Genomic DNA, 22,680 nt, shown 5'->3' with positions numbered 1-22,680 from the left:
GCAACTGTTAATGCGAAGACCGAGAATGTACTGCAAAACCAGTGTTGTAAACGTCTTTTTGAATAATTACCGTCAAGTCCCAGTGAAGTCATAATTAAGTCAAGTCATTTCCAAGTCAAGCCCTTGTCACAAAAACTAAACGTTAAACTATTAAAACTGGTAAACTCATCCAGTCATGAGCAATAACTAAACTAAATAAATACAAAAACACATCATGTACCAAGAAATTAAAAAAAAATGTTTCATGTGCAGAAATTACAAGAAATAACCCAAATTTACAAAAAAAAATGCTAAATGAAAACACTTCATTTCAACCCAAGTCATTTTGCCCAAAAGACTTACCGTACATCAAGTCAAGTCATGGACTTTAGGTCATTACAGCACTGTGTAAAACGAACTAAAGAATTAAACGAATAAAACTAAAATTTTCGACAACTTTACAGTTTTCCAAATGTGCTGTGGCCCAATTCTGGGCCATATGGCCCACAGATTAATAACTCATGGTGTACTGTACATGGTTAAGTATCGTTATTTGGTTTAATTAAAATGCTAAAGTGCGGTTAAATTATGCTAAAGTGCAGTTAAAAGTATTTGGTTTAATTAAAATGATAAAGTGCGGTTAAATTAGCCTAAATCCGACTACCTAAACCTCAAAAAATGATTTTATTCCAAACAAACCGGTAAACAGGTAAAAACATCGCAGTATTCCTTTTTTAATCAGTTAAGACACGCAGCAATTTCGCGCGCTCGTCCTGTCTCTGCGTAGGCATTACGACATGCCTGAGTAGCTAGAATTACGTCATACCTTTATCAGTCTGGCACTCAACATTTGGTCAAAGTAATCAGCCAATATTTTCATTTTATCTATTCCGGGAGTTTACCAAATGCATGGTTGCCAGTTAGGATTGTTAGGATTTTTTAAAGCCAAATTTGAAAATTTAGGCTTTTTTTTTAACCTGTTTGGATTTTATTTTTTCAAAATCCAAAATGAAATTTGGCTTTTTTAGGCTTTTTTCGTTTTATTCCAAAATGTCATGAGTGTTATGTTAAGAAGAGATCAAACTAACACAAAAAGAGAAAATTTGCTAAGAAAAATTTGCGAAAACAAAAAAAATTGCCAATAAACAATTCCAAAAAGAGAAAAAAATTAAGAAAATTTGCCAAAAAAAGAGAAATTCAATGTACCAGCATGGCCATTTATTGCATTTTTTATTTAATTAAGGAAAAACATAGGGTTGTTAGAGTTTGTAGAGATTTGGCTTTTTTTATTTTTTCATCTGGCAACCCTGACCAAATGTCCGATTAGTGCAGTGGTGACCAAACTTTTTCATTCCGCGTCCTAATTATTTTTCATAAAACAGTTTGTGGCCCACCATGTGCCGTTACCTTTTTGTAATCCCAATTTACGCGTACATAGTCGGACAATTTCCCAATAAATACATTGATTCTAACAACATCCAAATAATCCTTTTGTAGTTCCGGCTGATTTCTAGATTGGAATTAAATATCTCGATGACAACAAACTGAATTTAAAGTAAATTGCCGTGCTAACTGCGTAGCGAAACAAACATATGTCGTGAGATTTTGCCTTTACGTATATAGGTTACAAATAGCCAAAAATGGCCTCGTTCCTATTATAGTTTTAAATATGCTAACAGCTATTTTCGTAAAACATAACATATTTAGTTGCAATATTTTCAAATAGCTCTATGGCCCAATCAAAATAGTCTTGTGGCCCACTCCTGGGAACCACTGGATTAGTACATTGCCTCGACCTACCTGGGCGAAGTTGGCGCGCTGGATTGGTTTTGGGCAATATCTCCAAAAGTTGTGACGATACAAAGTTGAAATTTCTACACAATCCTTATATTGGTTACATCTTTCCAGCAATCACACTTTTAACGAAAAAATATTAATATTCATTTTTATGAATATTAATATTCAGCTATATTAACACCTAATTTCCAAACTTTCTCGCTAATTTTTTCTTTTCTCGCTAATTTTTCCAAGACCTCAAGGTCTAAAAGTCAGACTTTTCTGCCCTTGGTTGCCCTAATTGTCTTATACCTTTTTACTTAGAACTGTATTAATTTCTCACCCCATCCGTCAGAAATCAGGGTGAATTTCTAATGGATCGGTTGACAAATTCGTCCGTATATGCAACATTATCTGCCCGGAGGTCTGTAGTGTTGAGAGCTGTCACGAGACTTCTAAAGTTGTGTTTATTGCAATGGTAATTACTTTACATGACTAGGACCATGTCAGTCGACCTCCTTTACCCCCACTGACCCCAAGATACAGACATTGGCGAACTTGGTGCGCAGAGATTTTTTTAGGCAATATCTCCGGGAGTTCTGACGATCAATCCTTATATTGGTTACACCATTCCAGCAAACACTTTTTTAGCAAAAAATATAGCCATATTAACACTTAACGATATAAACTACAAGCATACTCTTCAAAAAGAGCCATCGCTTGTAGTCGATATGTATCGGGCTATACTTTTAATATCGGGCTATACTTTTAATGGCTCAAAAAAGTGTCCTACTGACCAGCCTATACCATTACCATACTATCGACAAATTTTGATTTGCTCACCTTCCCCAAAATAAAACCCATTATATTTAATAAACATTTCCCCAAAATTCTCTAACCCTAACCAGGGCTGCTGAGTCGGTTGAAAATAACCCGAGTCTGGTTCCCGAGTTCGACTCCTGCCAAAAAATAAAGTCCGACTCCGGCCAAATGTGCTGTTTCGTCGAGTTCCGAGTCCGGCCCTGACTCTAAAGCCTGTATTCCGCCAATTTGCCTAACCAAAATAACGTGGATATTCAGCAATCCACTTATAGGGATGTCATATAATTCATTCACTCACAATATATGACTCCAGCAAAACAAACCGAGTCCCGATTCGCACTCTGCAGCCCTGACCTAACCCATTAACTGGAGCCTATATATTACCACATTCTCCCCACCTATTTAACAACATTTAATTATAAATTAGCCAAAATGCCATCCAAGTTAAAACCCATACCACCCCAAATATTCAATTCCTTGATCAAAATTGCCTCCTCTGTCACACCTGAAATAATTTGGATGCCCACCTCACCTCCCTCTTTTAATACTTGCTCACCCTTCCTGTCCCCATGGGCGAAACTTGTGTTTTGGTGGTCCTGGAGTTGTATTGTAGTCAGGGGCCTATTGAGTTAAACCAAGGGTTGCAACTTAATTGCTTCAAGGGCCAAATAAAACCTTGTAGATTAATCTTTGGGTATATTTGAAAAAATGTTACCTGTTTTTATTTTATATTTTTAGCAATTAATCTGATATTATACAGGCCAGCTAAATATGAGCAAGCTAAAACGATTATCAAAAAAATTTGTTTGTTCAAGAATAAAGATCCAGTCAGCACTGCCTACATTTTGGCATGTTTCCAAGATTTTGGACCAAAAGTATGGTCATATAGATTTGAGAGTGTCTGAAATTGAAGACTTTGCTGAGCAATGTGGTTTTTTATTTGATGTGTCCTATTCAAGAAACATATCAACAAACTCACAGGAAGAAATGTCTTTGAAACAGTCTAGCAGAAATTTTAACGAATCAGATGAGTGGTTTAAAAACCCTTCCTGGATACTTAAGCTTGACCTCTCTCTGAACAACTTAAAAAACTTAACTTTGGCTGATTTAGATGCATTTCGGGAACTAAGAAGCATAGACCTGTCTATGAACAGAATTGAAACATTTTCTGGAATAAGTGCATGTCCTCAACTAACTAGTTTGTGTTTGGCTTACAACAACATTGTGCAAATTCCATTGACAGCTTTGCAACATCTCAAACAGTTAAACCACCTCGTAAGTATTTATTATATAAGATATCTTACATAATTTCAATAAAAAATACTAAAGCCATTATATTCAATAAAATCAACATTTTTTTTACAAATGATTCAGCAATACCTCATGCCATCATCAGTGTAAAAATACAGGTGAAGAAAAAAAAAACGATAACACATACACAAAAGACAAACAATGAGGTTTGGATTGTCTTGACCTAAAGCAAAACTCTGTTGTTGTTATTGGATCAAATGGTCAAAATTTGCAAAAATTATGGTAAACTCCGCAGACTAAAGATCAATCAGGAGTTAGTTTTTGACCTAAAAAATTAGAAATTTTGACCTGAAAAATTAAAATTTTGACAAATTTTGACCTAAAAGTATATTTAAAAAAAATTTTGGGTTTATACAATACTCTCGGGAATTCCTAGTTGATATTTTTGTTATTTAAGAAAAAAACAGTATAGAAAATACCACAGAAAAAACCACAGAAAAAACAAGATGCTGGGTATTTTCGAAAATGCTGTGTAAACAGTTTAAATACAAGGTATAAAAGGTAAAAATAGCAAAAAATTGTACAATACATTTGTCCAAATCAGAGATACACACTTATATAAAGCAAAAACGAAGTTCGTGATCAGCCTAGTGCGATAAACTAGGTCTGGGTGGTTATTTCTAACGGCTTGAGTATACCGCATATTTTTATAGTGAAGATATAATACCGTTAAAATGCTGTTGCATATAATTCAAAAGATACACCGTTAACTGAAAGACAATTTAAAAAAATTTGACTAGTTTTTTTAATTTTGTAAACAATGTATATGATTTTTATTTTTTTAAATAATCGCCCTAATCATGAGCGTAAATCTCTTAACAATAAACGTGTGAGAAACTACAAAATAAAAATGTATATTGCACATGGTAAAAAAGTATTCTGCATTCAATATTCTGATAAACAATTGGGACCGCTCTATGAAGAGAACAATACTGATAGCGGACCGAAATAGAAAGGCAGGTTAAATTGTTGAAAAAACAATTCGCTAGGACAAAAATTCGCAGACAAAATGCCAATATTTTTTTGGAGTGTAGTTGGACGAGCACTTCTTGGTTGACACATGCTTGTGTGGCAAGTGCCAGTTTCAAATTTGATGTCCCTGTATATATGGGACTTTAACACAGTTGCCAACTAAAAATATATTTGTATGCATCAACTGTCAAGTTGCTAAATGGCCTCACACTTAAACCTTTTTTAGTCGTGGACCCTTTTGAAAAATGACAAGCTTATGGACCCTCAACTTAAAACTAACCATTCCAAGTCATGGAACTATGGTTGGGTTTTTGATAAAGCCGTTTGCATAAATTGTGTTAATCTTCCTGGCAATTTTTCTCTTAAATTTGTAAACGTTGAATCAACAAGGTATTCTTTAAGGGCATATTTTGTCACGGTTAAATTAGAATCCATACTTCATGTTGAAAGCTAATTCGAGCTACCAAATTTTAAAAACATTTAAAATAGGAATGTGGAATATCTCATGAAAAAATTCAATTTTCATGCAAATAAAAATGTCACAATCTTTTTGATTCTTATCTGCGGAAATGTTTTACAGATGGCAATTAGCGGTTAGGTATTTCTTTAATTTCGCTTATTTAATGCTACTATTAGCCAATGCTTTACAGGTTAATAAAAACTCAAACCGACTGTTCTAGAGTAGTGCACTATACAAGCCACCGCTACTGTAACTAAATGACGTTGCAATCAATAAAAATGACGTAACAAACTGATAACATTATTAACTTATTGCTTACATATTGCTTTGTATTGTGTGGTGTGTTTAGATACTGATGCTGCTCGTAGGAGCGAAATATGTTTAACATATAACATCCAAACAAACTGATATCTGGTGTTCTATGTTTTGAACTGAGTTTAATCTTTATTATTTAATGTGCAAACAGAATCATTTGTTTTCACCATTCGGATTCAGGCAAATTCTTTTATTCCAAGAAAAGTTCTGATTAATTTCCATGCTAGGTCAAAATCATTTTAGGTCAAAATTGTTTGCAAAATCTAGATGGTATGTTGTAGAGATTGTGTCATTGCGTCTTTGTTAGCTTTGTTGCTAACATCTAGCTTGTAGTTTATTCAAGGGGTCACCAAATGTTTTTTTCATAAAGGGTCTAATTACTGTAAGGACTGCTAATCGCTAACAATTTTTTTAAGTTGACCATCCCTGGCCAGATATTATTTTATACAAACAAATCTACATTAATATAATTATTTAACAAGAACTGTAGTAAGTTTTAAAAAAAAAATTCCTTGTGGGGATTGAATTTTCAACTGTCTATTTTTTGTCTCAGGGAATTGCTCTATTTTCTGTCTGACGTTTTATTATGTTGAGTATGACATAAAAAATAGTGGTTTGAAATAACGTCATAAATAGAAAAAACTAATCAGAAAGAGTCAATTAACAGCCAGCAAAATCTAAATGTAAGACGCAAAGCAAACACGTGCATTGTTGACACTCCTGCCAGGTGCCAGCAGGCGAAACCGCTTAACATGCAATTGTCAAATTCAGGCAAAAACTAAACCAAGACCGTGAAATATGGGTGATTGTTTTTGCTAGAATCATCTTTCGATTATCAACAATGCAATTTTCTGGCGACTTATTACTTTGCGTAAAGAGTTTTTGTGTAATGTTGCATTGTACTCACTATATTGGAAAAATATTAGGTTTCGGCAACCACCTGGACATCACTACAGCTTACACAACTGCTTCAAATGGCAGTTGTTAAGAATGTTTAATATTTGGAGAATATTTTTTTGTTACACAAATTGTTTAGCGATATATTGCTGTCATTGTAGGCCATGTAGCCTGTAGGGTAGTGGGGTTCAGACTCCCTTTTTGTAGGCGATATTATCATTTTTGTCAGGGTTTAACTCACTGTCCAAAGCAGAAATGTTTTTAATGTTCTTGGGTCACGTGTCTTAAGCTAATGCAAAACCAAAATCAAACGCAAAACGCCATTTTTCTTATCTCATTCGGTTGCATGTATACACCTTTTGTTATTCGTTCAGGTTGGCTGATAAGTGTTAAGTAGGATGTTCAAAGTTGATTCCAATCCAATTTTGCCATTTATATCGGGTAATTGGAATCGATATAAATTTCATTCCCAAGTGCGCTTTTCAGAAGGAGGTGTGTGACGTATTGGACTGACCACGCGGTTGGACTTTGGACTCCTGGTAGTCATAAAATACACTGACTTTGCAATTAAACATTTCACTTTGCATTGGTGCTACATAAACTCCATTCATAAGTGCGTTTTTCAGAAGCCCTGTGTGATGTATTTGGACTGACCGCGCGGTTGGACTTTGGACTCATGGTAGGATTAAAAAATCGCTCAATTTGTATGTTATCGTTTCGCGTTGGTGCTAAGGAATTCTGTATCGCCTTGTTGTCATTGCGGTTGAGAAGCATAGACATAGTTTTGACGAAAAAGAAAGAGAAGTATGTTCCCATTACAAGTGTGGTTCCCATTATCAAGCGGGTTGCATGAAAAACTCAAGCCCAACAGAAAGAGGATGCAAGAACAATCCATTCTTTAAGACATTGAATATGTCGTGCAAATTGCAAGATATTTTGAATGTCAGAATCATCCTATGCTGTGGGTGTAATATGGTGTAATATTGGAGACGGTAGAGAGTGGTACAGCATCACATCCTTCAACATCCACTGAAATACCTCATACTCAAATGGACCAGATTGCTGACCTCCTGGCTCTTGGGGTTAAAGCTGGGAATTCCAGCAGTGATGAGACAAACTATGATGAGCGAAAAGCCTGTAAAGAGCTGGTAGACATTTAAAAATGGTGTCATGCAGACAAAAATAAAATGCCAAACCTAAAACAAAAATTCCAAAATATACCTTGCAATAGCCTCCTCTGCATCATGAGAACGTTCATTTTCAAGTGCTGGCCTAACCTCTATTAACTATGTTCATGGCTTAATCTTTTCCTCAATGCATATTATAGTTTTTTGATTTTTGTTTATATTTTTGCATTATGTTTATTATGTATGTTTTTGTTGGTATTTTTTTCTTTCTTTTTCTTTTTCAATAATATTCAATTATTTCAAATAAAATGTTGTCCTTTAAATTGTTGTGTTGTCATACAGATGCCAAATGATATTCATAAATAGTAAAAATTCCTCAACATATTATTACATAAGGATTCAATATTCTGGATTCGTTATTCTAGATTCAAAACCTACTATTCTAGAATACCTTTGGATTCTACTTTGAACTTCCCTACAATGATAAGCCAGGGTGTATTTGACAATTGACAATGCTAAGTCCAGCCTTCTTCCCTTTTTTCATACTAAACAGGAGTTAGGCGCAGCTACTGTTTCTCGCCGTCTGCGCTAATATCCGATGTTGGTGTATCAACGAAATTTTTATAACTGAAGCAGATTGTCTTCAAAGGTGGTCTAACTTGACTTTTCAAAGCCCATTTTTATATATTCATAGTTACTGCAAAATCATTCTCTATAAGCATATCCTAAGACCATGTGTTTAGTGTGCAATTTACACAACTTATTTCTCTCATCTCTCAACTGCTGCTTTTAGCTGACTTGGCACACTACTTTGCGCATATGTTGCGCTAATCGCAGCATAATAACACCCAGCAAAAACAATCTTTGTTTAGTATTGCAGGTGGCGAAGACGTGCTTGTAATTTAGCTAGTCCTGTACATTGAACTCAGGAAACTGCACTGCTGATAATCTAAACATGATTCTACCAAAATCAATCACAAATATTTCACCAGCTTGGTTTAGTTTTTTCGGCTCAAGTTAACGATTGCACACTAAGCTGTTTCGAGCACGTGTTAGCTTTACATCTTAAAGGTTCGCTTTTGCTGGACGTTAATTAGCAGTGTATTGTTATTTTTTATGACGTCATTACAATCACTGTTTTATGACGTCATTCGCTCACTATTTTATGACGTCATTATTCATTAACGGCAGAAAGAAAGTAGGGGAATTCCCTAAGTTCAGGACCCCCCCTTGTTGAATTTCTGGATACGCCCCTGGTTTGGATCACCCTCAGGAGCTATAGCATGAGGGTTCAGCAAACTTATATATCCATGGTCCAATATGATATGCCATAGTGATTGAGAGCCCACAGCTTGATTAATTGTTTATGTTATTTATCACACTTATTGCAGTGGTTATTATGCTCCATCACCAGAACAACGTCCATAGTCAGTACCTCAAATAATTTTAGTATCATACAACATTTATGGCGACATACAATTAAACCGATGATTAGCCTATTTAACATTGGAACGCCAGGTATTTTGTCTAGTATACATATTAATCTATGCAAACATGTGTACAGGATTTGAGGTCAAACTTGTTGAGTGATCTCAATCACCTGCCAACTTTGCCAAACTTGGAAAAACTAAATGTTAGCTACAATAACTTGACAACACTGGATGGGTTGCAATCACTAAGGTCTTTGAGAGTATTAAATTGTCAATTCAACAAACTGGTATGTAATGTTTTTTGCTATTGTGTTTTTGTTCGTTTGGCTATGTGATGTATTAAGTAAATCAGGAAATGCCATTCCCGGTAATTGATGTGAAATCTCAATATATTGCTTGACTTAAAAAATCACTTACTTACTTTTAAATCTATGTCATAAAATTGAAATATATTTTGTTTGGGTAACCATCTTAAGCACCCTTGTATTTGCTAAAAAAATAGCAATATGCTAATATAGTTTTCAGAATCATAGCTTTACTTTAGCCCAGATTTGTTCTAGCCTGTGTCTCAGTTAAATGGTGAATATTGGAGTTTTAACTCTCCTGTTATACATTTACCATTTAGGGTAGTTAAACATTTTTATAAATCTAAGCTAAACACACCAACATGCAGGAGATGCAAACCTATAAATTAAACAATTGACCAGGGCTGCTTTGAAACTTGTGTGATAATAATACAATTTAGTGCTGTCTTAACAAATTGATGTCAAAACAAATTGATGGCTTGACGTTTCTTGTAATTTTATCTACAGGTTCTTAGATGTAAACTTTATAGACAGAATGTGTTATATTTGCAATTTTCGATACATAACACTTCAAAAAAACTGCTAAGCATAATATTAATAAAAAAACAGCGTCTCTGTAAATTGTGTTTATTTTCCAATGTTTCGGCAACCTATTTAAGTAGCCTTCTTCACCGTGAATGATGCCGAATGGTTGTAGTGCAATGTAAAAGCGACGAGCAACAAAATAATAAAAAACACAATTTGGGATAACCAATGACTGCAGCCTCTTGTACTTCCACAGGTGTCTGTTGCACACTGAGAGCATTATTTTTGGTTTGATGTTCATGGTGTTACCCAGTCTAGCAGTCTAGACACCCCCATTTGATTTTTTTGAACTCCTGTATAATAGTATCCATGGAATAGTTAATATCCCGGTGTACGATTATTAGCGTTAAGCTGGGTTAAGCGTTATTCGCATCAGATTTTTCTATTGTATGTTTTTATTAGCCATGAACTCGTAATAATAGCTGTTTTCGGCGTCTAGAACAGTGGTTCGCAACCTTTTTAGCTTACGTACCAGTAAAGTTTTAAAACAAATTTTGCGGACCGGTGGACCTATAAAAATCAAAATCAACCCAAAATATATGCAACAAAAGTCTTCTTAGCCTTTACATACGCTACAACTGGTCTTAAATTTTAAGACTTAAACAAGATGTAGCCCACTTTTAAACAGTTGGTCACAACACTTGCAACATTGTTGCCTATGTAAAGTCTGAAGTATTACGAAACTGGAGAAGTTTTAAATTTGATAGACAAGCCTTCAACATCTTGCATTTTGCAATATAGATATAAAATTGTAATATATTTGGTGGACCGAAAACCGGTGTCCGGTCCGCGCCTAACGTTTATGAGAAGTTACGCCTTTTTTCTTGTTTTTCCTTTTCCTTGTGTTTTGTTTACATGTCTCGTTTTGGTGTGTCATAGTTCATTCTAACTGGACACAATGAATTAAAGCAACTTCGCTACATATTGGTGACGCCAACGTGATTTGGACACGCAGCCTTCTAAAAACACCTGTCAACGCTTTTTGGTCGACACCGGCGCTGAAATTAGTGTTTACCTTCGTCTGCGTTTCAACCTTCGTCTGCGTTTCGAATTGCACTCGTGGAAGAGAACTGCAAGCAGCCAATGGCACTCGCATTCAGACGTACGGCAACAAGCAACTGTTGCTGATTTCTTGCGCGCGCATTCCTTGATTGTCGACCTCAAGCATAATAGCCTGTTGAATGCTAAGTTGTTCTCGAGCATTCCTTTGCACTCCGCCAAGCAATCCGCCCTTCAGCTTATCAACATTGCTTTAAAAAATTTCTGGTGATTACAGCACGTACTCTACCTTCCACGCCACCAAAGCACAACGTCAAGCATCACATCATTACAACAGGACCACCAGTGCACTCAAGGGCTTGTCGCTTATCTCCGGAGAAACTTGCAATGGCCAAACAAGAATTTGAGAAAATGCTAAACATGGGAATAATTTGAAGGTCAGCGAGTCCCTGGGCTTCACCCCTACACATGGTTCCGAACAATGATACAGGTTGGCGCCCTTGTGGAGATTACCGCAGATTAAATGCGATAACAGAACCAGACCGATACTCTATACCACACATTAAGGGTTTTTTGGCAGGTCCGGCTGTCGCGAAGGTATTTTCCAAAATGACTTGGTCAAAGGTTATCACCAAGTACCAGTAGCATAAGCAGATATTCCGAAGACGGCAGTTATAATGCCTTTCGGTTTGTTTGAATTTCTGCTAATGCCATTCGGTATAAAGAATAATGCTAATTTGGTAAAACTAACATTGAGTTTCTTGGTCATCACATTGATGCGAACAGAGCTAAACCTCTGACAAACAAGGTAGCAGCTATTTGCCGCTTTCAACGCCCACAAACGATCAAAGGTCTGCAGCAATTTGCAGGTATGGTAAATTTCTACCACCGATTCATTCCTTCGGCCGCAGTGACACTTGTTCACCCACAACCGCAAGCACCTGTATCATTAATAACAGGCGCATCAGATAATGCTGTAGGCCAGGGGTGGGTAACCTTTTTAACACAAGGGCCAGTTAGGAAATGTAATGCTCACAGGAGGGCCGCACATCAAATTAACACTAATTCATATTTTTAGCTTTTATTAGAAATACTAATGAGCTACTTGGCTGCAACTATGACAGTTTTGTCAGTGCTGTCTACTTGTGGATTCGGAAATAACCTTTTCTACAATTCCAATGAGACCTTGATCGTACGGATCGGCTCAGTACAATTTAATTAACAGCCTTAATTCAAAACCAGCTGTTAAACATAACATTTCAGTCAATATGCGTAGCAAAAGCCTGTTACACCTTGACCGTCTAGACAAGTGTAACTGTTGCAAAACAATTCTTTATCATAACAACGTGGCACAAGTAAAACTTTATGAATGAAGATTGTTTTCTAATAGATGCTACCCATTCGAGTTCAACTGCATTAGTTTAGCGCCTAAGATGGGTTACATCACACTTCAAACAGGAAACTGCTAGAGCAAAAGTCCCAACATGGTGCACACTCATAGCCTTACTGAGGGAAAAATAGCTGGAAGAAGGTGAAGGGCCGCACAAAAAATGGAAAAGGGCCGCATGCGGCCCGCATGCCGCACGTTGGTCACCCCTGTTGTAGGCGGTGTCCTAGAACACAGGGTTAATGGATCCTGGGGGTCACTCGCGTTTTTCAGTTAGCAGAAGCTCAACATTGTGACGAAGTTGAAGTGTATCGCACCGCACTGACATCATTCAAGTTAGAAGGTATTCGCTATGGCACTTCGCAAACTACTGCGTTATGTGACACATCCACCAGTTCTTCCCGGCCAATCGTTCCCTCAAGCTGGAAGCAAAAAGGGTTTGATGCCGTACACCGATTATGTCACCCATCTGTGCGTACTACACAGAAGATTGTGTCTGACAAATTTGCATGGCATGGAATTAACATAGAAGTTTGCTTGTGGGCGCAATAATGCATCAAATGTCAGAGGTCAAAAATTCATTGTCACGTAAACTGGAATATTTTGCTGTCCCAAACATACGATTCAGCCACATACATGTGGACATCGTCGGTCCATTGTCTGAATCAAGAGGTGCAAAATATCTATTTACAATAGTACATCGCTATACAAGATGGCCGGAGGCAATTGCAATGAAAGAAGCCACAACCGCTAGTTGTGCAAGGGCGATATCGTTTCATTGGATCGCCAGATTTGAAGTTCCCAGTCTTGTCACATCAGACAGAGGACCACAATTTGCGTCTAATTTATGGAAGGTAGCCTGCCAAATGTTGGTCACCAAACATCAATGAACCACCGCATTTCACCCACAGGCAAATGTCCTGGTTGAACGCTTCCACCGGCACCTCAAGACGGCTTTAGTTGCATGCCTAATGGACGCAAATTGGTGCGACGAGTTACCATGGGTGCTTTTAGGTATACGTACATTGCCCAAAGAAGATCTGAAGACCTCCAGTGCCGAATTGGTTTACAGCTCAACCATACCAATTCCAGGAGATTTTTATCTCACCTACGCACCAAGAACCCCCACCGATCGCTTCGGACGTAGCACAAGGCACTGTCAAGATTGCTCCCGGTGCCAACATCACCCCATTGAAAAATGTAATCAATTACCAAATCAACAGAAGAGTAATTTTGGTCACAAACTTCATCAGCTGCAGAGGCATGACTTTATTGCCAAACAACAGGCCAGTTACGTTCAACACTTATCTGTATAAAATAACTCTTTGGGTTGCATGATACAGAACAAGGCTTTCATTAGACCTACAGCCAACCCACAATACACCCCTTTTTATTTCATAATAATTCCACTCCAATTTTGTGTCATGCATCATTATGATATAGACCACATTTTGCCTGAAAAGATTTTTTTTTAAATAAGAAATTTGTCATATGTCCCTTCAAATGTTTAAAAAATATTGTTTATTTGGTTGTAATTCAAAAAAATTAAATTAACTCCCTAAAGTTACACATATAATCCGTAAAAATTTTAAAAACACGCCCAACATTGTAAAAATGCATTTAGGAATGGCTGAGCTATTAGCAAAATTACAAAATATATTTTGCCATCTAGTGACAATAGTCCTACAACTTAAAAGTGTATTTTCTTGAAAAGTACATGGTCAATTCTAACAAAATTTAAAACAAAGAGTGAGTGTTATGGGCTTAGCAACTGTTGGGTGATTTGATATGAAATCACCTTGATCACATTTGTAGTATAGTAGCTGTAAAACACAATAGAGTTTTATAAAACAAACAGATTTGTGAAAAGTTAATTGTGTCGAATTGTACTCACTATGTCTCCTGCAAACTTCAGCACACTTCCAAGATTTCTGACTTAGGTAGGTGATGCTTCATTCACAGATTATTATTTGACTCAATCCAGTAGTGTTGTGCGGCCCTTCACCAAAAATACAGAATGGAATTGTTGGTGACATTCGTGAAAAAATAATTGCACATTTTAAGAAGTCAGTTTATTTCGTTTCAGCAATCGCAACCAGTGACGCTTCTGACATTGAACGACTCTTGCTACCTGTTCCTAATGTTGATGATGGGAAGCGATACAGGAAGATTTCCTGAGGTTCCTGCAAGCAGAAGACTTCACAGGGGACGCACTAAGTACCCTAATTTTGGACAGCTTAACAGATGGAAATGAAATTCCGACAATATATAAAGTCAAGATTACGAGTGTGCAGTTAATATGTCTGGAAGAAACACATTGCCCATCATACAGATTAAATACAACTCATAAGGCTTTGGCAAATCGAATAAAGTTAATACAATCAGTAAGATTATTGTATTATTCAATTCAAGTTTTAAGCTTTTAACAATACTCCCCAGAAGCATCAAGACATTCTTTCTTGAAATCAAACCTACTAAATTGAAATTGATGTGCGAATCGGTTGACTGACATGATTCAGTCATACTGTTTGAGTAAGTTTTTAGGGCGGTAGTAGGTGGGCTCAGTTAAAAGGAAACAACAACTCACACAAACTTGTGAGACAGGGCAGCTTTGCTAAGGAGAGCAATGAGTTTTGAGTTTATTGTGGCTGTCATGATCATTATCAGCGGGCTCATGCTGGCCTTCTTCAGGGCACTTCAGCGCAAATCTATTGACTTGGTGGCAGGTGTCAGTGAAGTCAGAACATGTCAGAACATGTCAAATGTTATTGCTGATTCCGGAAAACACAAATAAACAGAATTTTTGTTGCATTTTTACCCAGTCATGAAAAGATAGTTAAAGCATACAAAAGGATTTTAAAGCTACACCTTCCAAGAACCATTGTTGATAGATTACAACTGTCAAGTTACTCTAATACATTTTCTTCCCTTGTGTCTTGCTTAAGCGATGTATTTCAACAAGCAGTTAAACTGACCACATTGTACCATGCTTTTTTGTGTTATACAATCATAATTTAATTTATTATTAATATAATTTGAGATGTTACCAAGTTGGGAATGTTAATATATATTTGTTCATTCAGAAATATATGTAATTTAATGTGCATGAACACAACCACAGATTTTTTGTAAAATGTATATTTTTAAAAATGTAGGTATATATTTAAAAAAGTTTGAATTTAATATTTTTTCAATGAAATCATTTTTTTGCTTTAATTTGTTTTGTTTTCTGAGTGATTATTTGGCGCCAAGTCGCCAGCATTCGACGATGCAAGGCCGTGAATCTTTTCCTGGCAATCGTAACCCATTAATTTAAACACATTTGCTTTTAAATAATGCTGTGCGAGCCACATGTGGTCTACGGGCCTAGGTTTGAACTACCTTACTTAATGTGTTCATAATTTAGAGAAAGGATTTCTGGAGCCCTATAATTTGTTAAGCGAAATGTGCAAACGCGTATCTCAAACAAAAAACAATTTTTCACTTGCTAATTTTGTTAAATTAGCTTTGATCAATATGTTTTTAGTAAACAAATTGTCAAAACTGCCTAATTTACTCTCTTAAAAGCCAAAAACGCATAATATGACTTAAAATAAAGATATTTCCTACAATTTGTAGATTATTACCTTAAAAAGGGCTCTGCACACCAGACGCGGTTGACGGTGACGGCTGGCGATAAGCGGCGGCAACGGTTGATCGCGTTTCTTCCGCGCGACGTTTGACGCAAAAACGGCGTTCACACCAGCTGTGCGTTTGGCGACGCGGCGACGAAGTGTTTTTGTCTTGCAAACACAGCGGGATAGGAAATGGATCATCTTGTACTGAACAAAGGCTTTGCCAAAGTCAAAAGGGCACGAAAAGTAACGGCTCATAACTTATGTGTCCATGGTTATTTGCGCTGTTGGACGCTTACAGCCAAATAAAGTGGGTCAGTGTGCTTGACAGAAGGAGTATATTAAACCCCATCCAAGTAAAGAATCAAATAGTCATGCATGTTTTTTTATTTATTAAGACAAATATCTTAGCAATGTGAACAATTTGATTTTAAAGCCCAGTAAGGATCTGCATTACCTTTGCTACATATGAACCTAGTGCTTTTCATTCACTGTTTTGTTAAATTTGTTTTTGTACATATTCAATAAAGCAAACAAAGCTTTTGCACATTTTCATGTTTGACAAGCCAGAAACAGTATAAACATTGGCTGATAATACAGAACAACAAATATAATGAGGTAACAGAACACCATGAGTACACACAATTAACACTTGGTATATAAAAAAGTACAAAAAAGCATATAAAAATGCAAGACACTATACATTGCACAAAAATGATTGATACAGGATAGAAAAGAGAAAATACAAAGAGGTAACAAACACCAGGAGTATATGAAATTGAAAACAACTAGACTGTACAAAAGTGCACATAAGCATACAAAAAGTGCAAGACACTATACATTAGTATATGTTAAGTTGAATTAATTGAAACCAAACAAAAAAAATACCATCTTCTGGTGTAGCTTCATCTTGTGTGAAATCAATAATTGGACTGGAGGTTTGGGGAAAATTGCCAACAGTCCTATGAGAAACCACAGTTGTTAACAGAGCACATTTAAAACATTTATATTAATTTTAAAAATCACTCACACTTTATGCCTCAAATGCTCTTGCAAAAATTTAAGAGCCTCATAGTGCTCCCACCCTGTAAATTTGCAGCAGCAGCACCACTTTTTTGTGCATTTTTTCTTCCTCTTTTCTTTAGCAAAGCGGTCTCTCAAACTCTTTCAGCGCTTCATGCAAGTTTCAACTGCAACATTGATAATCGTATCATGATCAAAATAATTTACCGGATATCAAGTCTTACCTGTTTGGCCAGTTTGTTGGGCAATATGTTTCCACACATTTTCTTTCCGCTTTTGATCCTTGTACTGGCTGCTACCAGAATCATATATACAGGGAGAATCCTGAACCAATTGTATCAGCATTTCATTGAATTCCATTGTTTTTTTAAGCAAAAGTTTATCTAAATAGAAGTCTACCAACACAGCACCAAAATAATGAAATCAAACCAACATTATTGCACCTTTCATCGTGTCTTTTATTTTTTTGCGACCCCTTTTCAAAAAAAAATATTAGGCAAAGACAAACTGTACCCTTACCATAAATAAATATTACATAAACCTTCTATCCTCAAGCAAACTAACTTAAAACTACGGAATTGTCCCGTTGCAACAAGGTTCTGCACACAGCTCTTCAGTCTGCAAGTAGTGTGGCTGACGGAAAAGTTAAATCTGATTTAACTTTGCCGTCAGCCGTTTCAAGCGAAAAAATCACGCCGTCACGGCATGACGCCGTCTGGTGTGAATACCCCGTCGCTTGCCGTCGAACGCAAAAACGCGCCACTTGCCGCCAACCGCGTCTGGTGTGAATCTTGCTTAAGCTTTAATGACCTATAAGTCAGCTACAACATAGTGAATATAGACAACAACATAACACTTTATATGGATGAAACTTCCACAATATAAATATACATATATATTTATTTATGTTTGTCTAAGTTTGTCCGTCAGTCAGTTGGTCTGACCAGCTTTTGTAGGCTTTCCCTTAAGGACTAAAGATCTTTTTTGCTTGTAAAAATAAAGTTAAATGCTGCGAAGATAATTTTATGAAAATTGTGCTTATGATTATGAATTACTTGCCTAATTTCTTTACCTTCATTTATCAAGATGGGTTTTGTACACTGGGTGATTTAATCTAGCAATGATTTTATTTAGATGCATATTTTAAACCATATATATTCCTTACAGAGTAACATTTTTAGTCTGAGTGCATGTTCAAATTTACAACATGTTGACATCTCTCATAACTGTCTGTCAGAACCTCAGGATATTGTTGAAGTTTTACGACATTTGGCATATTTGACTGAGCTCAATATGGCAGAAAATTGGTTTGTTAGTGATGCTAAAAATCTAGAAGTTAAGCTTCTTGAAAATTCTTCAGTCAAACTGCTGAATGGGATAAACATTCATACCTATAGAGAGCAGGTTATTGTTAACAAATTTTGTTTTAAATTGTTATTACATTTTAACTATATACTTGTTTTTTTTAGGTAAATAACTTACCTGGTATTGAACCACCACTAATTGGACAACAAAAAGTTCTTAAGAACAAGTTAAAGGATGCCGTTCGGGAAGCAATGGCAGAACGTTTGCACGAGCAGCAAACAAAGCATGAAAGTTCTATGCGCTATTTCCACAAAAAGATATTGTAGGGATAATTTCATACAAATATATTTTGGTGATGCGAATGCTATTGTAGAAATGATGTGCTTTAGTTAAATCTACACTTTTCCATTTGAAATAAGTAAACAAAATTCTATATTTTAGGACCATGATAATTGATATGAGCTCTTACAAAGAGAGAAACAAGAAAGAAACTGAGGCATGGTGCAGGTATGTGTTTCTCTTTTTTAGAACTCCTTTATCTACAGGTTATATATTTTGCAGCTATATTGATACACTATCTCAAGAAAAAGCAGAAGGGTTTTCTGTAAATAAAATTCGAGCTTTGGCATTAATTCAAGCTGATGGGACTGTTGCAGTGAGTATATAATCAATATTTTTATATATGCATAAATAACAAAATAATTAAGAATTGAACAAATCTATGTCTATACTTTTATTTATACTAGATGGTATACCTCCCTCTCAAAATTAATACGTTTACTTGTGATCTGAGAACATATTTCATACCTTGTGTTATAGAGGTTGATTTTAGCTTAGCAGGCTGTGTCATAGGATAAGCCTTTATTATTAATTTATATATAACGTCCTGCCACAAGGAAGTCTTTTATTGTAGTGGTCTATTGGATTAGCATTCCCATTGCCATACTGGAAGTCTAGGAAGGTCAGTTTGGGTACCATTTTGCAAAAATAGCACATACAGATAGCACAAAAAATGTATATCATAGAGAAAATCTGACAACAAAGTTCAATCAGCTCGCCAACCTTACCTTAAAGCAGTGTCCAAAGTTTATGCAAGAAAGAAAAAGTATTTTTTACTTTATGATATAAGCTGTATATGATATGTAGTAACTATTTTCCGGCATAATAGAAAACACCTGAGGCTATTTTTAAAATCAGCATCCAAAATAATTCACAGTAAGTCATCGTTTTGTAAACATGGCGTTTTTTTTCTAGTAAAAACTAGTGTAAAATTTCCCAAAATACTTCATTAGCCTCGGCCTGTTTTGAGAAACCTGCTGATATTTTACATAGTAACTAGTGTGTATTTTAAAACGACTATTCCACTGTACTCCCCCTTTCCATAATTTTTGTTGCTGAAACAATTGACATGAAACAAAAGAATGACCTTAAAATGTTAAACGCGCTCAACAACTTTTTTCTCTTAGCGAAAAAAAAGTTTTTGTCTTAACTAATGTGATACACTCCAGGGTTGGTCCCCAACTACAATTGCAATCTAGGCGAGTGTACTCACTTGGACGGAACAACGCTTATGTTTATGATGAAAGCTCACTTTGACCCTTGTGTGAAAAGCGAGTGTCAATTTTTATTTATTACCAACCCTTTACTGAATCAATCAGTTCAAACAAAGAAGAGTTAGAGGAAATATTTTTGTTTAGTTTACCCTTGCAATTATACATAACAACTTATGTAAAAAGTATAATTTATATAACTTTATAAAAAATGTCCGCAAACATACTCTAGGACAAACAGTCACTTTTGCTGTAACTTTTACTAAACTATATGTTGTAAAATAACAGTTAGGATTTGGTCAAGTCAATAAAATTCCACCCGATTGTCAGAACTTAGTGCAGTTCTAAGCAAAAAGGTTTACAACAATTAACGCATCTAAGGGCAGAAAAGTCTTGACTTTTAGACCTTGAGGTCGTGGCAATGCACTAATTTGACCTTTAGGTAAACAATCCCGGCATAGATAAAATGAAAATATTCGCTAAAAATTCTCGAAATATAAAAAAAATGTGAGATAAAATCAACAATACTTGACTCACCTGAACCCGAACCCTAACCAAAATAATGTGCGTTAATTTAACAATTATTTGAACGCTAGGGAAAACGCCCAAACTGGGTGGGCATAAGATAATTCCTCGTCCAGGGTAGATATGATTGTTAGTCATACATTGATGTATGGGGGCCCCAAAGCATTTATGTAATTATTAAATCAACGTACAATATTTGAGTTAGGGTGCTGGTTAGCGTTTGGCTTCAGATGGGTCAAGTACTATTAAACCTAATACTCTAATGCAGATTTGTTAAATCAAATTTGTGCATTGTCCATGACCTAAAAGTCAGACTCTTTGATCCTTTGGATGCCTTAAATGTTGTAGACCTTTTTGCTTAGAACTGCACCAATTTTTGACGGATCGGGTGTATATTCAATTGCTGTATAAACATTGAGAAATATAGGTAACTTTTTTTAATGCCAAATTGTATCACTTCGAGATTTAAGTATTTTATACAAATTCAATATACAAGAAATGTAAATATATTTTATTACTTAAATTACTACCTATTATTAAACGATTTGATTTCTTCAGAACTTGGATAAAGAAATTAATAAAGTTGAAGAACAGCATTGACCTACATGGCTATATACTTGATGAATTAACAAAAACAACAATTTTTTTAACAATTACAATCAGATATGTTCTATACCTTCAAATGTTTAGTCGAAATGGAACCAAAAACGACTTCTTTAAAAAATGAACATTTTAGTTGTTTTTAGTTCTTAATGTTAAGCTGTAAGACTTATTGTTATATTAATATATTTTCCATGTTAATCCTGTGAGTAATACTGTGAGCGCCAACTTGCATTTATTGTTTTATAGTTATTTACTAGTGATTTAGCAGTTGAACTTGTAAGCTTTACCTGTTTGACAAGTTTGTTGCATAGTGCATTTTTAATGTTTTTTATTGCTTTAAGTTACTATGATGTTTAAATTAATTTGTACTTATTTAAAATATTGTTTTTATTCAATGTTGTTTTTTACATTTTTTATCCATTGTTAAAGCAGAATAGTCCATTAGGAATATTTCTATGTTGTTTAATGTACGTAATCCTGTTATATACACAGGCTTAAACATACACCCCGATTTGTACAGAGGTCGGTCTTACCATAAACTTCTTGTACTAATGTTTTATACTTAAATCAGCTTACCAAAAATTTCTATAATGGTGTTCTGTGTCTTGTTCAAATTTCAACCTAAAGTTTATGGACTAATTTCACGCACCTTGTGCAAAAAGTACTATAATCTGGTCAATGCTTATGTCATTGATTAGCCAGAGTTTTTAGAAACCTTAAGTTCTGCCTTGTTTGTCTATTTGATTGCATTTTTATAACTGTCTGCTTGTTAGTGTTATGTACCCTCTGTGAATTAAAAAAAATATATAAACTCACCATTTTCTTACTATATAATAGCTTTTGGACGATAAGTATTTTAAAATTATATAGCTCCCCAAAATATGGTTGCCAAAAGTGAGTATCAGTACATTATTTGGATCCAAATAACTTTCAACATATTAAGTTTTGCAAAAAAAATTTAATTAGAATTCATTTTTCAAAAGTGGTATGGTAATGAAGCAATATTTGTAATATAAAATTTAGTGCAGTTATATATTTTCTGTGATTATAATAATAATTTTCTATGATGTTATGGTTAACTTTTTTCTATGTTTGTAATTGTCCTATTCCTTGGGCCTCTTCTGGTATTAGTACCATACCAAACAATATTCTGCATTTGTCCATTAAATATCAGTGAGACAGCCTGAAATACTAAACTGGATGCTAATTACATTAAAAACGAAGAAATGTTATTAGTTTAAATTGTCTACATTTTCAATTTTGGACACACACAAACATTGTACATTGCTCTGCTCAATATATATTGACTTTCAACGAGATGATTTGTACAAGCATGTTGCGAGGGCCATTGACTTCACAGCTGTTTGGCTGCATAGAAACCAAATCAAACACAATGCACTGGCCATATTGCCAAAACGTTATGATTCAGACAAACACAAAAATATTTTCTCTGTTTTTTTTTTAAGGGTTTTAGACAAGGGTCGGCAACCTTTTTTTATTGTCACGGGCCAAACCAAACTCAGCAAGTTCTCGGCGGTACTAAATTTCCACTAACAAATTTATGCTATGAAAACTGTCCATTTAGATAAAGCTTCCTTACTAACATCAGTCGCGTCTGGTCTGGAAGTGTCTCTTGAAACGCAAATCTCCTTGAAGGCAAATATGATTCGTGTGAAGGGCGACATTTTTGGCATT

At 35.4% G+C, this 22,680-nt stretch overlaps 1 protein-coding gene and 1 pseudogene across 2 annotated transcripts; one reads left to right on the top strand and one right to left on the bottom strand.

The window, feature by feature from the left end:
• The first annotated feature begins 3,319 nt into the window (after window positions 1-3,319).
• Window positions 3,320-22,669, top strand: LOC146168231 (uncharacterized). 2 transcript variants are annotated; one of them, XM_083383332.1, is made up of 7 exons: window positions 3,320-3,852; window positions 9,224-9,376; window positions 18,170-18,406; window positions 18,472-18,629; window positions 18,749-18,814; window positions 18,869-18,962; window positions 20,941-22,669. In XM_083383332.1, the coding sequence occupies exons 1-7, from the start codon at window positions 3,349-3,351 to the stop codon at window positions 20,980-20,982; spliced, it is 1,254 nt and encodes a 417-aa protein (XP_083239458.1). In that variant the 5' UTR covers window positions 3,320-3,348; the 3' UTR covers window positions 20,983-22,669. The 2 variants fall into 2 exon arrangements, with proteins under 2 accessions (XP_083239458.1, XP_083239457.1); XM_083383331.1 differs by having other exon boundaries at window positions 18,749-18,962.
• Window positions 11,299-17,362, bottom strand: LOC146168232 (transcription factor Adf-1-like; annotated as a pseudogene).
• Window positions 22,670-22,680: the final 11 nt, after the last annotated feature.

This window comes from Ascidiella aspersa, chromosome 1, assembly GCF_963924565.1.
Source record: "Ascidiella aspersa chromosome 1, kaAscAspe10.2, whole genome shotgun sequence".
In the NCBI taxonomy this organism is placed as follows: domain Eukaryota; kingdom Metazoa; phylum Chordata; class Ascidiacea; order Phlebobranchia; family Ascidiidae; genus Ascidiella; species Ascidiella aspersa.
The sequence above is the reverse complement of the archived record's forward strand: the minus strand, read 5'-3'. Positions and strand labels throughout refer to the sequence as shown.

What these genes read in the sequence shown, in the direction of transcription:
- LOC146168231 (XM_083383331.1), top strand. Translation starts at nt 3,349, where the DNA reads ATGAGCAAGCTAAAACGATTATCAAAAAAATTTGTTTGTTCAAGAATA. An exon ending in ATTGTCAATTCAACAAACTG is followed by an intron (nt 9,377 to 18,169) that starts GTATGTAATGTT and finishes TATTCCTTACAG; the next exon opens with AGTAACATTTTTAGTCTGAG. An exon ending in AAGCTGATGGGACTGTTGCA is followed by an intron (nt 18,963 to 20,940) that starts GTGAGTATATAA and finishes TGATTTCTTCAG; the next exon opens with AACTTGGATAAAGAAATTAA.